We start from the raw sequence: 14,476 nt of genomic DNA, 5'->3' as shown, positions 1-14,476 counted from the left end.
TCAGCCTATGGCAAGGTGTTCCTGGTGCGCAAAGTGAGCGGTCACGATGCAGGGCAACTATACGCCATGAAGGTGTTGAAGAAGGCCACGATAATACAGAAGGCCAAGACGGCAGAACACACACGCACAGAGAGACAGGTTCTGGAACACATCAGACAATCACCGTTCCTCGTTACCCTCCACTACGCCTTCCAGACGGACACCAAGCTGCACCTCATACTAGGTCTGGATCTCTGTCTCTCTCCTCTCTCTCCTCTTCTCTTTTTGTCTCTCTCGCTCTGTCTTTACAGAGAGTTGTTATTTTACAATGAAGACATAAATATGAAGTATGTGAAGTACGAATGTCAAGTAGCAGAATGCAAGATTGTTACGAAAGAAATTCAGCATTATCAGTGAGACTTTTCACCTGCCTTACAGTGAACTGAACTGACCCATTTGAATTCTAGAATTATACCGGCAATGTTGAAATGTAATATCACGGGAGTTAAGACAACCTGGCTTGTTCATACCGGTTTCATTATTATTATTATGATTGTTATTATGACAGATTATGTGAACGGTGGGGAGCTCTTCACACACCTGGTGCAGAGGGTTCGGTTCAAAGAGCAGGAGGTAGCTTTGTACAGTGGAGAGATAGTCCTGGCACTGGAGCATCTACACCAGGTGAGTGTGGGTACTTGTAGACCAGTGTGGGTACTTGTAGACCAACACTTCATTCAGTTTTGACAATCCTCAACTTCATTAAGGTACAATCGTTTTGGAGTTGTAGCCTAAATGCAGCTGCAAATGGTGCAGTTTCCTAGAAATCCTTCATCATACTGTGTTATCACAACTGTCATATTTTAAGGGCCGGTTTCCTGGACACAGATTAAGCATAGTCCTGGCCTAAAAAGCTATTTCACTGGAGATTCTCCATGCTTTTTAGTCCAGGACTATGCTTAATTTGTGTCTGCGAAACCGTCCCTAAAATACATTCTGGAATAATCGCTGATTCTACATTGTTGTCGTAGTCGAGCCTTGTAATCGCCTGACTGTTTTCTAGCTGGGGATAGTCTACAGAGACCTGAAGCTGGAGAACATCCTCATGGACTCCAGCGGGCACATAGTGCTCACAGACTTTGGCCTCAGCAAAGAGTTTGATGAGGTATGTATTCCAGATTATGTATGGAGCAACAGGCCTACCCATACATCCATATGAACATTATGACACATGGAAGACTTGTGCTTGTAGTGTTGTACTTTAAAATGGTTAGACTACTTATAGTATTAGGGTGCATTCACACCCGCGACGCATCCCTCGCAGAGTTAATGGATTAGTAGGGCTGGGCGATGTACCTTATTTGACTATATGCCGGTATTGTTGCATGGACCGGTTTGGGTTTTTACTAGGGCTGGGAATTGCCAGTGACCTCCACAATACGATATTATCATGATACTTAGGCGCCGATACGATATGTATTGCGATTCTCACGATTCTATATGTATTGCAATTCGATACTGTGATTTTTATTGCGATTCGATGTTCTAAACATATTGCTCACCATATGTCCGTTGCAGAGGGACAAGAGAGAGCCATGAGAAAACGAGTTTTGGAATCAAAACGGAAAATTTTTCAAAATGGAAAGAAAAGTGCTAGGGGCGGAGTTAGAAAGTTGGCTGTCAGAAGTATTACAATGTAAATGTACTTTTAATCCGTCTGTCTGCATATTTCAAGACATGGCATATGAGCATGCAGTGAGCTACCCGATGGGTTGGACGATACTTTTCTCATCAATCACCTTGAAAAAAGATGGGCTTAAACTGGAAATCAACCAATCCTCCATCGTTAACACAATGGAAAGGTCAAATGCTTTATTATCTAAATGTTGAAAGTGCGTGGGCGACAAAGAGAAACAAAATGGGAGCAGTTTGAGGCCATGTGGCGGAGAGTGATGTGGGTGCTGGAGATGGGGGTGTGAGCAGGTGGGTCTTGGCAGGTGTGATGTCGTTGATGTTTGTGTACGTTTGTATGCTGTCGGTTGTATGTGTATGTTTTGTATTGTAAATAAATAAAAATTACTAAAATTAAAATAAAATAAAACATGCTGAAAGCAAATTGGCTCCCTATTTAAAAAGAAGATGGAGAACAAGCTATGAAGGAAAAATAAAGACGTTTTGGTGCAGGTACAGCCAACTAGAGAGAAAATAATATTGCGACATTGTCAAAACGATACATTGTCAAAAATAATATCCTGATATGTAATTGTATCAAATTTTTTCTCCAATGACTAGTTTTTACTTTACCTTCTATAACGGTATTTCAATGTTTGGTATGTTAAGTGTTATATGCAACTATGGCGGGTGTAATGTCACAGTTGTTGTTGCTCGACCATGGAGTCACGAGCACTTCACTTCCTGTTCACTCTGCAGTCTGCATGGTCAGACGCAACAAGATGTTGGTGACAACAATGCTGCTTTCAAAGCCTGCTATAAATACACTATTAGTTTGTGTATCTTTACAGTCAGCAAACAGCTAGTTTTTTATTTTATTAGCAAGTTGTGGCTAAAATATATCATGTTAGCCACTAATGCTAATCACTAGTTAGCTAGCTAGCTAAAAGTAATCAGAGTCAGACCAAACGTAGCTACACTGTAGCTAATATACAGCCTGATACCAGTTCTGGCGTAGGCCTAGATCACTATGTTGTTTGTGCAATGGTATCTTCTAAATCAGAGAGGAATAGGCAAAGCATGAATATGTTAGCTAGCTAGCTACATCAAGTAAGAGAATACACATGTAATGTAACATCGTATATGTACATTATTATATGTGTTATTATATATTACATTATTATATGTGTACAGGTGCAGTGATCGGTAAGCTGCTCTGACAACTGACGCTTAAAGTTAGTGAGGGAGATAAGTGTCTTCAGCTTCAGAGATTTTTGCAGTTCGTTCCAGTCATTGGCAGCAGAGAACTGGAAGGAATGGCGGCCAAAGGAGGTGTTGGCTTTGGGGATGACCAATGAGATTTACCTGCTGGAGCGCAGACTATGGGTGGGTGTTGCTATGGTGACCAGTGAGCTAAGATAAGGCGGGGATTTGCCTAGCAGTGATTTATAGATGACCTGGAGCCAGTGGGTTTGGCTACGAATATGTAGTGAGGGCCAGCCAACAAGAGCGTACAGGTCACAATGGTGGGTAGTATATGGGGCTTTGGAGACAAAACGGATGGCACTGTGATAGACTACATCCAATTTGCTGAGTAGAGTGTTGGAGGCTATTTTGTAAATGACATCGCAGAAGTCAAGGATCGGTAGGATAGTCAGTTTTATGAGGGCATGTTTGGCAGCATGAGTGAAGGAGGCTTTGTTGCGAAATAGGAAGCCAATTCTAGATCTAACTTTTGATTGGAGATGCTTAATGTGAGTCTGGAAGGAGAGTTTACAGTCTAACCAGACAACTTTGGTTCCTACGCTGTCACAATAATTCCTCTCTGGCTTATTTATTTGTTGTCATGTCAAACAACAATGTATTCAACGTGCTGCCCATTGTTGGAGACTATCTGACTTGAGCCCGTTTTAATTACATAATGAGCCCGTTTATAACTGCGTAATCAGCTTATTAGTCGTAATAACTTGGACCTTGTGTGTCGTTATTGCAGTGACAAGGGGAAGGAAGTACAGAACGTTTCTGTCTCTCCAGACATGTTCTTGCTTTTCTGTATATTAATATTTCTAAGGAAGTAGTTTAAAGGCAACAGTCGAGTGTCAGTTCCTGACAAGCTAGGCTAGTCTCTGTGGAACTAGGGTAAGGAGAGATGTGGAACTCAACATCAAGGTCAAGGTGAGGACAACAGTTAAAGAGAGACTGAACCTCTGGGAGGGGGGCAATAGGGGCCCACCTAACAACACTCTTAACTGAAGTCTTATCTCTCTCACTCACACACACACACACACACACATCCCCACCCATGAAGGTTTTGGGCTCAGGCTGGGCCACGACAATACCAATGAGAGGAACCGACTAGGTTCCTGCCCAGCAACAGAGAATGACTGTTTATTTTAGACATACAAGGAGATGACTCCACCTAGTCGGATGACATAAATATGTGCTTGTGTGTCTTGTATGTTGTGTTATGCAGCTGCGACATCCTGTTGGGTGTAATACATTTAGTTTGAGCTTCCTTTGGGGTCCGTCTGGATTTGTACCAGAATTTAGAACCAAACACAACTATATTCCAACTATTGAATTACAATAATCACTCTATTTCCATGATTTCAATAGTTGACCAATAAACTACTGTAGACCTAGCTTTGTTGACCATATCTATCATGTAGCCCTACGTGACACAGTGTGGAAATGATAACAAAAGTGCAGGAAATTCAGAAGTTGATAGATTATTTTGGGTTGGATTGAACATTATAAAACAATCAGAATGGAGAATGCTCCATTAAAATCACTTATATTTTGTACGTTGCCACCCTAGGGTTCTTAATATTTAGAACTTTTATTATTCAAAAACACGGTCAAATACTGTCATACCGTCCAAAATCAAAAGATATATTGTGATATGATACTTTGGCCATATCGCCCAGCCCTACAGAGGAGTATGTGCTATATTGTTATTTATTTATTTTTTTAGCCCTTTTTCGTGGTATCCAATTAGTAGTTACAGTCTTGTCCCATCGCTGCAACTCCCGAACGGACTCGGGAGAGGCGAAGGTCGAGAACTGTACGTCCTCCGAAACACAACCCTGCCAAGCCGCACTGCTTCTTGACACAATGCCCGTTTTAACCCGGAAGCGAGCCGCACCAACGTGTCGGAGGAAACACCGTACACCTGGCGACTGAGTCAGCGTGCACTGCGCCCGGCCCGCCACAGGAGTCGCTAGTGCGCGATGGGACAAGACTATTTTGTCAAAAGTTACGCAATGCCAAGCCCCTTGACAGACATTTCTTCTCTCTTCTACTTATGGATGAGTGTTTATGCTAGCACAGACACCAGACCACCCAGTATCTGCATGTGCATGTTTATGTCTGTCTGGATGTTTGATTCAGTGGTTCTGATATATGTCCAGCCCACTTGAAAATATGTTTTGCAGCCAGTGCTTATGCAGTGTATGTGTCCCAAATGGCACCCTGTTCCCCATATAGTGCACTGCTTTTGACCAGGGCCCATTGGGAATATGGTACCATTTGAGACGCAACAATTCTTTATGATCGTTTTTGGCAGTCTATATACACATTCTGTATGATGGTTATGTAGTGTATACAGCCTCTGTATGACCATCATTATAAGATCACGGTTAGATGTCCCTGTTCTGTGGTGCTTGCTAGGTTTTTCTTCACAACAATTACTTATTTTCTACCTGAACTGATCAAATGTGTCCTAGTTTCAAGCTTCCTTCCTGTCCAATCCTAGTGTGTCTGAAAATGTCAGTGATTAGTAAACAAGAAATAAAGAGCGGGAAAAATCTCATCTTGCTATGGTATTTCAATGTTTTGACTGCGTGTGTTGTTCCCCAGTTGGAGAGGGCTTACTCTGTCTGTGGCACCATTGAGTACATGGCCCCAGAGATCGTAGAGGGAGGAGAGGCTGGCCATGACATGGTAATTCATCATTTAGAACCCCCAGTGGTGTTATACTACCTGTTCTACTGTTCCTGACCCAAATGCACATGGTACACAGGTAATCATAGGTCTAGCTCACTAATAACTGGGTGTAGTCTGCTGCACACCTGTAAGAGCTGCCTCCGGTGTCTTTGGTGCTGTTCCAAGCTGCCTATGTTGAATCATTTGCACAACGCATCTGCAATGTAGGCAGCCTGGAACGCCACCTTTGTCACATGGCATGTATAGCATGAGCTGTATATAATATTAATAATACAAACTTTATTCATCCATGGAATATCTACCCGTGTTCCAGGCAGTAGACTGGTGGAGCCTTGGGGTATTGATGTATGAACTTATGACAGGCGGATCACCATTCACCGTCGATGGAGACGAGAACTCTCACACAGATATCGCCAAGTAAGCATTCTCCTAGATCTATCTCCTAACACAGTGGTCACCAACCGGTCGATCGCGAGGCATTTCTAGTCGATCACCAAACATTTCTGTTTGTGTTAGGTGCACTTGATTCAGCAGCCCTAGCGCAGGGGAAGGCAAAGTGTTCCCATTTTGAACCATTTCATGTGTCTGAAGGTAGAACTCTACTCTACCCAGCAGGCCCAGAGAGCAAATAAAGTGCACCTATAGGCCTGCCGCTGGCCAATCAGATAGCTCAGATCACCATGTCTGCTTAGTTTCCTCGAGCAATAGACTGTAAAAAGAAGCCTCGAGCGCACAGCAAAGTTGATACTGTGATATTTAAAAACTTCTAAAACAATGACTAGAGAGACTCAATGAATACAGCAAAGAACTGATGTTTTTATGACTAAATTAATGTTTAAGTTGTTATACAGCACTGTCAACACTTTGTTCAACACTTTTATAAGCCATACAATGTGCGTTATCCCTACTTTCACTCACTCTACAACCACCACTGCAGCAGCAATGAATGACTATAGCAAAGTGTTTCGATAAGCTTGCATTTTCATTATTATTGGCTTCTCTTTTTTAATATTGGGGAATATTTAACTTTCTCTGGTCATAGGAGAAACAATATTAATTGGTGCATGAGGCAGAAATAATGCAGTGTGACTTAAGTTTCGCTATCAGTTGGAAGACTGTGTCCCCTTTTCTCAGCAGAGGGAGGGAGAGTGGAGGGACGGTGAGTCAGGTGAGAGGTAGCCAAAATGCAGTAATAATATATTGGACCTATAGCCTACTGCATAAACCTCATATCTACAGAACTGTTTTTAATAGGTTCATGTTGCATAGGCTTATGTTTTTTAAGTCATGTTTTAAAAAAATTATCTGAGTGGTAGATCTCAGCTTGCATTTTGACTCAACGTAATCTTAACTCAGAAAAGGTTGGTGACCACTGTCCTAATATCTCCTAACATGTGAACCCCAGGAAGAGTAGTGCTGCATGAGCATTAGCTAATGGGGATCCTAATACACTAAACTAAACATCCATTTGATTGCCTGGTTCTATGGAAAACAAAAATATATTTCACTTGTCCTTTTTACTCAGCAATAAGTAGTTGGTGCCCAGCCAGTGTGTGTGTGTCTAATCAAGTTGGGCTGATCAAGGAAAAAATATGAATTTCCAAGTACTCCAAGAAAACGGACAATAAAGTATTCTTCTATATCTGGCCTCTCATATAAAGCTTTATCTGGATTGTTGTTCTCCATCTCTCTCTCTCTGGACTGTCTGTCAACCACTTTGGAAATGTGTTTTCATTCATGCTTTCATGTGTTATTCTCTGGGATCAAATACACTTCTTGTTAATGTATGTCAGTCAGGGGTATTCCAATCTGATCCTGGAGGCCCAGAGTACTGCTGGTTTTCTGTTCTACCTGGTGCCTCCGGTCTAAATCAGTCCCTGATTAGAGGGGGAGAATGAACATCAGCTGTGGAACTGGCTTCAAGGTTCAGAGTAGAATTTGTCTGATGTACAGTATGTTTTATCGTTTTTTACTAATAAAAACAAAATCCTATCCAACCCTGACCTCTGTCACCCGTCAGGAGGATCTTGAAGAAGGACCCTCCATTCCCCAAAGACATGGGCCCTCTGGCCAAAGACCTCATCCGGGGCCTCCTCATCAAAGACCCAAAGAAGAGACTGGGCTCAGGGCCTGACCGAGCTGACAACGTTAAGAAACATCCATTCTACCAGGTAGGAGAGCGAGGCAGCTCCTTAACTTCGTACCAGAGATACAGTTGAAGTCGGAAGTTTACATACACCTTAGCCAAATACATTTAAACTCAGATTTTCACAATTCCTGACATTTAATCCTAGTAAAAATTCCCTGTCTTAGGTCAGTTAGGATCACCACTATATTTTAAGAATTTGAAATGTCAGAATAATAGTAGAGAGAATTATTTATTTCAGCTTTTTATTTCTTTCATCACATTCCCTTCCCAGTGGGTCAGAAGTTTACATACACTCAATTAGTATTTGGTAGCATTGCCTTTAAATTGTTTAACTTGGGTCAAACGTTTCAGGTAGCCTTCCACAAGCTTCCCACAATAAGTTGGGTGAATTTTGGCCCATTCCTCCTGGCAGAGCTGGTGTAACTGAGTCAGGTTTGTAGGCCTCCTTGCTCGCACACGCTTTTTCAGTTCTGCCCACAAATTTTCTATAGGATTGAGGTCAGGGCTTTGTGATGGCCACTCCAATACCTTGACTTTGTTGTCCTTAAGCCATTTTGCCACGACTTTGGAAGCATGCTTGGGGTCATTGTCCATTTGGAAGACCCATTTGCCACCAAGCTTTAACTTCCTGACTGATGTCTTGAGATGTTGCTTCAATATATCCACGTAATTTTCCTTCCTCATGATGCCATCTATTTTGTGACGTGCACCAGTCCCTCCTGCAGCAAAGCAACCCCACAGCATGATGCTGCCACCCCCGTGCTTCACGGTTGGGATGGTGTTCTTCGGCTTGCAAGCAACCCCCTTTTTCCTCCAAACATAACGATGGTCATTATGGCCAAACAGTTCTATTTTTGTTTCATCAGACCAGAGAACATTTCTCCAAAAAGTACGATCTTTGTCCCCATGTGCAGTTGCAAACCGTAGTCTGGCTTTTTTATGGCGGTTTTGGAGCAGTGGCTTCTTCCTTGCTGAGCGGCCTTTCAGGTTATGTCGATATAGGACTCGTTTTACTGTGGATATAGATACTTTTGTACCTGTTTCCTCCAGCATCTTCACAAGGTCCTTTGCTGTTCTGGGATTGATTTGCACTTTTCGCACCAAGTTACGTTCATCTCTAGGAGACAGAACGCGTCTCCTTCCTGAGCGGTATGACGGCTGCGTGGTCCCATGGTGTTTATACTTGCGTACTATTGTTTGTTTGGAAATTGCTCCCAAGGATGAACAAGACTTGTGGAGGTCTATAAAAAAAAAATCCTGAGGTCTTGGCTGATTTTATTTTGATTTTCCCATGATGTCAAGCAAAGAGGCACTGAGTTTGAAGGTAGGCCTTGAAATACATCCACAGGTACACCTCCAATTTACTCAAATTATGTCAATTAGCCTATCAGAAGCTTCTAAAGCCATGACATAATTTTCTGGAATTTTCCAAGCTGTTTAAAGGCACAGTCAACTTAGTGTATGTAAACTTCTGACCCACTGGAATTGTGATACAGTGAATTATAAGTGAAATAATTTGTCTGTAAACAATTGTTGGAAAAATTACTTGTGTCATGCACAAAGTAGATGTCCTAACTGACTTGCCAAAGCTATAGTTTGTTAACAAGAAATGTGTGGAGGGGTTGAAAAACGAGTTTTAATGACCTTAACCTAAGTGTATGTAAACTTCTGACTTCAACTGTATTTCCATAGGCTGGTCGGAGATCTGTTTGTGCTGTATAGCCAACTCCTATGGTCATTGTCATGACTAATAACCTTAGTAGTTAGCTATACAGCACAAACAGATCTGGGACCAGGTTAGCATCTCCTTTCTAACACATCTTAGAAGGCCTTTTGGTTTTTTTCTGTGGCATTTAGACAAATTGATACGTCGTAGGTTCATTTGTAGGTTGTGTATTGATAGGACTACATACCATACAGTGTATACAGTACCTTCGTAAAGTATTCCACATTTTGTTGTTACAAAGTGGGATTAAAATGGATTTGTCATTTTTTTGTCAACGATCTAAACATTATCTAATATATATATATATATATATATATATATATATATATATATATATATATATATATATATATATATATATATATATATATATACACATACACACACACACACAGTGCCTTCGGAAAGTATTCAGACCCCTTGACTTTTTCCACATTTTGTTACGTTACAGCATTATTCTAAAATGGATGATGATACCCCATAATGACAAAGCGAAAACAGGTTGGTAATTATTTTTCAAATTTATTAAAATTAAAAAACAGATACCTTATTTACATAAGAATTCATACCCTTTGCTATGAGACACGTAATTGAGCACAGGTGCATCCTGTTTCAATTGATCATCCTTGATGTTTCTAACCCAATCTAACATCTCTGGAGAGACCTGAAAATAGCTGTGCAGCAACGCTCCCCATCCAACCTGACAGAGCTTGAGGGGATCTGCAGAGAAGAATGGGAGAAACTCCCCAAATACAGGTGTGCCAAGCTTGTGGCGTAATACCCAAGAAGACTCGAGGCTGTAATCGCTGCCAAAGGTGCTTCAACAAAGTACTGATTAAAGGGTCTGAATACTTATGTGAATGTGATATTTCAGTAAAAAAAAAATTGTATATAAATTTGCACAAATATTTTTTTACCTGTTTTTGCTTCATCATTATGGGGTATTTGGTGTAGATTGATTAGGGAAAAAAACGATTTAATCAATTTTAGAATAAAGCTGTAACCTAACAAAATGTGGAAAAAGTCAAGGGGTCTGAATACTTTCTGAGGCACAGTTTATAACACTAATATACAAAACATTAGGAACACCTGCTCTTTCCATGACATAGACTGACCAGGTGAATCCAGGTGAAAGCTATGGTCCCTTATTGATATCATCTGTTAAATCCACTTCAATCAGTGTAGATGAAGGGCAGGAGACAGGTTAAATAATTATTTTTAAGCCTTGAGACAATTGAGACATGGATTGTGTATGTGTGCCATTCAGAGGGTGAATGAACGGGGTATGGTAGTAGGTGCCAGTCGCACTGGTTTGAGTGTGTCAAGAACTGCAACGCTGCTGGGTTTTTCACACTCAGCAGTTTCCCATGTGTATCAAAGATGGTCCACCACCCAAAGGACATCCAGCCAATGGCGGGCCAGTGGTTGAAAACAGGTCATTGATGAAAGAGGACAAAGGAGGCCAGCACGAATTGTGCAGAGCAACAGATGGACTACAGTTAGTCAACTGACAGTCCAGTACAACATTGATACCCAAAAACCCATAAAAGAATGCACAACTCGTCGTACATTGACACAAATGGGGTATGGCAGCCGACGACCTTAGAGTTCCACTTCTTTCAGCAAAAAACAAGAAACTGCGATTGCAGTGGGCTAAGGAACGAAAACACTGGAGAATTGGAAAAACGTTGCCTGGTCTGATGAATCCCGGTTCCTGCTGTTTTACGCTGAAGGGATGAGTACATGCATCCACCATGGCGCGTGTCAACATTGCAGGCTGATGGTGTGGGGTGTATTTCTATGGCACACATTGGGCCTCTTGATAAAAGTGGAGCAGTGTTTGAATGCCACAGGATATCGGAACATCATTGCCAATCAGGTGCGTCCTTTCATGGCAGCATTGTATCCATCTGCAAATTGTTTTTTTCAGCAGGATAATAGAGACCCACAGTGGCGGTGTCATAATACCCATAAAACCTAGCGGTCAAACAGGGAAACGATTCCAATAGTTTTTCCACCATTCATTTTTCCCATATGGGATTTTAGAAACACTCCAAATAAGTGCTGTGTTTTGTGTAGGCTTACCCTGGCGTGACGTTTTGATAACTATGTAAATCTCTCTTGGACATGGTGAGTTTTATTAATATATTCGGCTCGATTTACTCTCAGATTCTAAAATGCTAATTACCATCAAAGTAGACATTCATGCAAAACTACAAATCCCTGAAAGCTCCTGGGTGTCATATCTAGCAGACCCCTTTGCTAACAGGTGTTGTGTCAATTTAAAACTTGCACAAGACCGTTCACAGAATTCTCCATTTAAAGAAATGTGGCCAATTTATTCATTTCTACATTTACCTTTGCCTTGATTTGACAGTCTCGTCCAGATCATCATGGCATTTGTATTTCTTTAGTTCACATTAGCAGCTAATTAGCATATCATTTATGGGGGGTAAATACAGGCGAATATATTGATAAAGTCACCTTGTCCTAGAGATTTATACGGTTATCAAAATGTCAAGCCAGGGTAAGCTTACACGAAACACAGCCCTTATTTTAGGTGTTTCTAAAATCCCCTATGGGAAGATTGAAAATGAACAACAATTGGAACCATTTCACTGTTTAACTGCTAGGTTTTATGGGTATTATGACTCATACTGTCATACTCTATGCCCCATGCCACAAGGCTAGGGTTGTCCAGGAATGGTTACGCGAACATGACAGTGAATTCAGCTAACTGCAGTGGCCTGCCCAGTTACCAGATCTCAATCGAATTTAGCATCTGTGGGATGAGATGGAACGAGCTATTCGGAGTAGAGATCCACTACCAGCCGACTTGACACAACTGTGAGAAGCGTTGGAGTCGACATGGGCCAGCATCCCTGTGGAATGCTTTCGACACCTTGTTGAGTCCATGCCCCATGTAATAGAGACTGTTCTGAGGGCAAAGGGGGGTGCAACTCAATATTAGGAAGGTGTTCCTAATGTTTTGTACACTCAGAGTATCTTTGGTTAGATAAGTATTCAACCCCCTGAGACAATACATGTTAGAATCACCTTTGGCAGTGATTACAGCTGTGAGTCTTTCTGGCTAAGTCTAAGAGCTTTCCACACCTGGATTGTGCAACATTTGCCCATTATTCTTTTCAGAATTCTTCAAGCTCTGTCAAATTGGTTGTTGATCATTGCTAGACAAACATTTTCAGGTCTTGCCATAGATTTTCAAGCATATTTAAGTCAAAACTCTAACTCGACCACTCAGGAACATTCACTGTCTTCTGGTAATCAACTCCAGTGTAGATTTGGCCTTGTGTTTTAGGTTATTGTCCTGCTGAAGGGTGAATATATATATATATATATATATATATATATATCTCCCAGTGTCTAGTGGAAAGCAGACTGAACCAGGTTTTCCTCTAGGATTTTGCCTGTGCTTAGCTCCATTTCGTTTCTTTTTTATCCTAAAAAAACTCCCTGTCCTTAACGATTACAAGCATACCCATAACACCAGTATGCTTGAAAATATGGAGAGTGTTACTGTGTTATGTTTGGGGCAAATCCAATACAACACTTTTTGTATTCAGGACAAAATGTTAATTGCTTTGCCACATTTTTTACACTTACTTTAGTGTCTTGTTGCAAACAGGATGCATGTTTTGGAATATGGCTTACTTATTTTCACTCTGTGAATTAGGTTAGTATTGTGGAGTAACGACAATGTTGTTAATCCATCCTCAGTTTTCTCCTATCACAGCCATTAAACTCTGAAACTGTTTTAAAGTCACCATTGGCCTAATGGTCGAAATCCCTGACAGGTTTCCTTCCTCTCCGGCAACTGAGTTAGGAAGGACGCCTGTATCTTTGTAGTGACTGGGTGGATTGATACATCTTCCAAAGTGTAATTAATAACTTCACCATGCTCAAAGGGATATTCAGTGTCTGCTTTTTTCTTTTGTTTTTACACCCATCTACAAATGGGTGCCCTTCTTTGCGAGGCATTGGAAAACCTCCCTGGTCTTTGTGGTTAAATCGGTGTTTGAAATTCACTGCTCGACTGAGGGACCTTACAGATAATTGTATGAGTGGGGTACAGAGATAAGGTGGTCATTCAAAAATCATGTTGAACACTATTATTCCATGCAAGTTATGTGACTTGTTAAGCAAATGTTTTACTCCTGAATGTATTTAGGCTTGCCATAACAAAGGGGTTGAATACTTATTGACTCAAGACATTTGATTTTCAATTAATTTTTAAAGAAAATGGAAAAACTGGAATATTTTTTTTTCTCAATTTCAATTTCTCTGCTGGAATAAAAGGTAATGGTTCCAGAGAATCACCATGTCTTGAAAAACATAATTCCACTTTGACATTATGGGGTATTGTGTGTAGGCCAGTGACCAAAAAACTCAATTTAATCCGTTTTAAATTCAGGCTGTAACACAACAAAACGTGGAAAACGTCAAGGTGTGTGAATACTTTCTGAAGACACTTTATATTTGCCTTTGTTGATAAAATGATCTTGAAGTAGAAATGGTTGCTGACTAAATCTTTTTGTTGTGCTTCATCTCCTTAATATTTTAGAAGATTAACTGGGAGGACTTAGCAGCTAAGAGGGTGCCTGCCCCGTTTAAGCCGGTGATCAGGGATGAGCTGGATGTCAGCAACTTTGCGGAGGAGTTCACAGAAATGGACCCCACCTACTCCCCTGCAGCTCTGCCTCAGAACTGTGACCGCATCTTTCAGGTGTGTGTGTGTTAGATGGACCCTACCTACTCCCCTGCAGCTCTGCCTCAGAACTGTGACCACCTTTTTCTGTTTTTTGACAATGCATCTTTCAGATGGGGTGGGAAGTGTTTGATTATGCTTTTTAATACAGACCAAATTGTCAAATGATGTTTAATTTAGTTAAACTTCAACATTATTTTCTTTACATTCAATGTAAACTCTTTGAAGTGTGGTAGATGGTGTCACAGATGACGCAGTTTCTATGTATGTCTTTGACTCC

At 41.1% G+C, this 14,476-nt stretch overlaps 1 protein-coding gene across 1 annotated transcript in view; it reads left to right on the top strand.

Moving 5' to 3' along the window:
* The window catches only part of LOC311145720 (ribosomal protein S6 kinase alpha-5-like), a 37,148-nt gene that overhangs the window by 9,385 nt on the left and 13,287 nt on the right, over positions 1–14,476 (top strand). Inside the window, exons 3-9 of the mRNA XM_084182003.1 lie at positions 5–223; positions 548–663; positions 1,043–1,144; positions 5,509–5,592; positions 5,909–6,012; positions 7,616–7,766; positions 14,053–14,214. Of these exons, the coding sequence (XP_084038129.1) occupies positions 5–223; positions 548–663; positions 1,043–1,144; positions 5,509–5,592; positions 5,909–6,012; positions 7,616–7,766; positions 14,053–14,214 (938 nt within the window). The remainder of the gene's footprint in view (positions 1–4; positions 224–547; positions 664–1,042; positions 1,145–5,508; positions 5,593–5,908; positions 6,013–7,615; positions 7,767–14,052; positions 14,215–14,476) is intronic.

This window comes from Coregonus lavaretus (assembly GCF_964263955.1).
Source record: "Coregonus lavaretus genome assembly, chromosome: 18".
Lineage (NCBI taxonomy): Eukaryota > Metazoa > Chordata > Actinopteri > Salmoniformes > Salmonidae > Coregonus > Coregonus lavaretus.
This window is presented reverse-complemented; position numbering and strand designations above follow the sequence as displayed.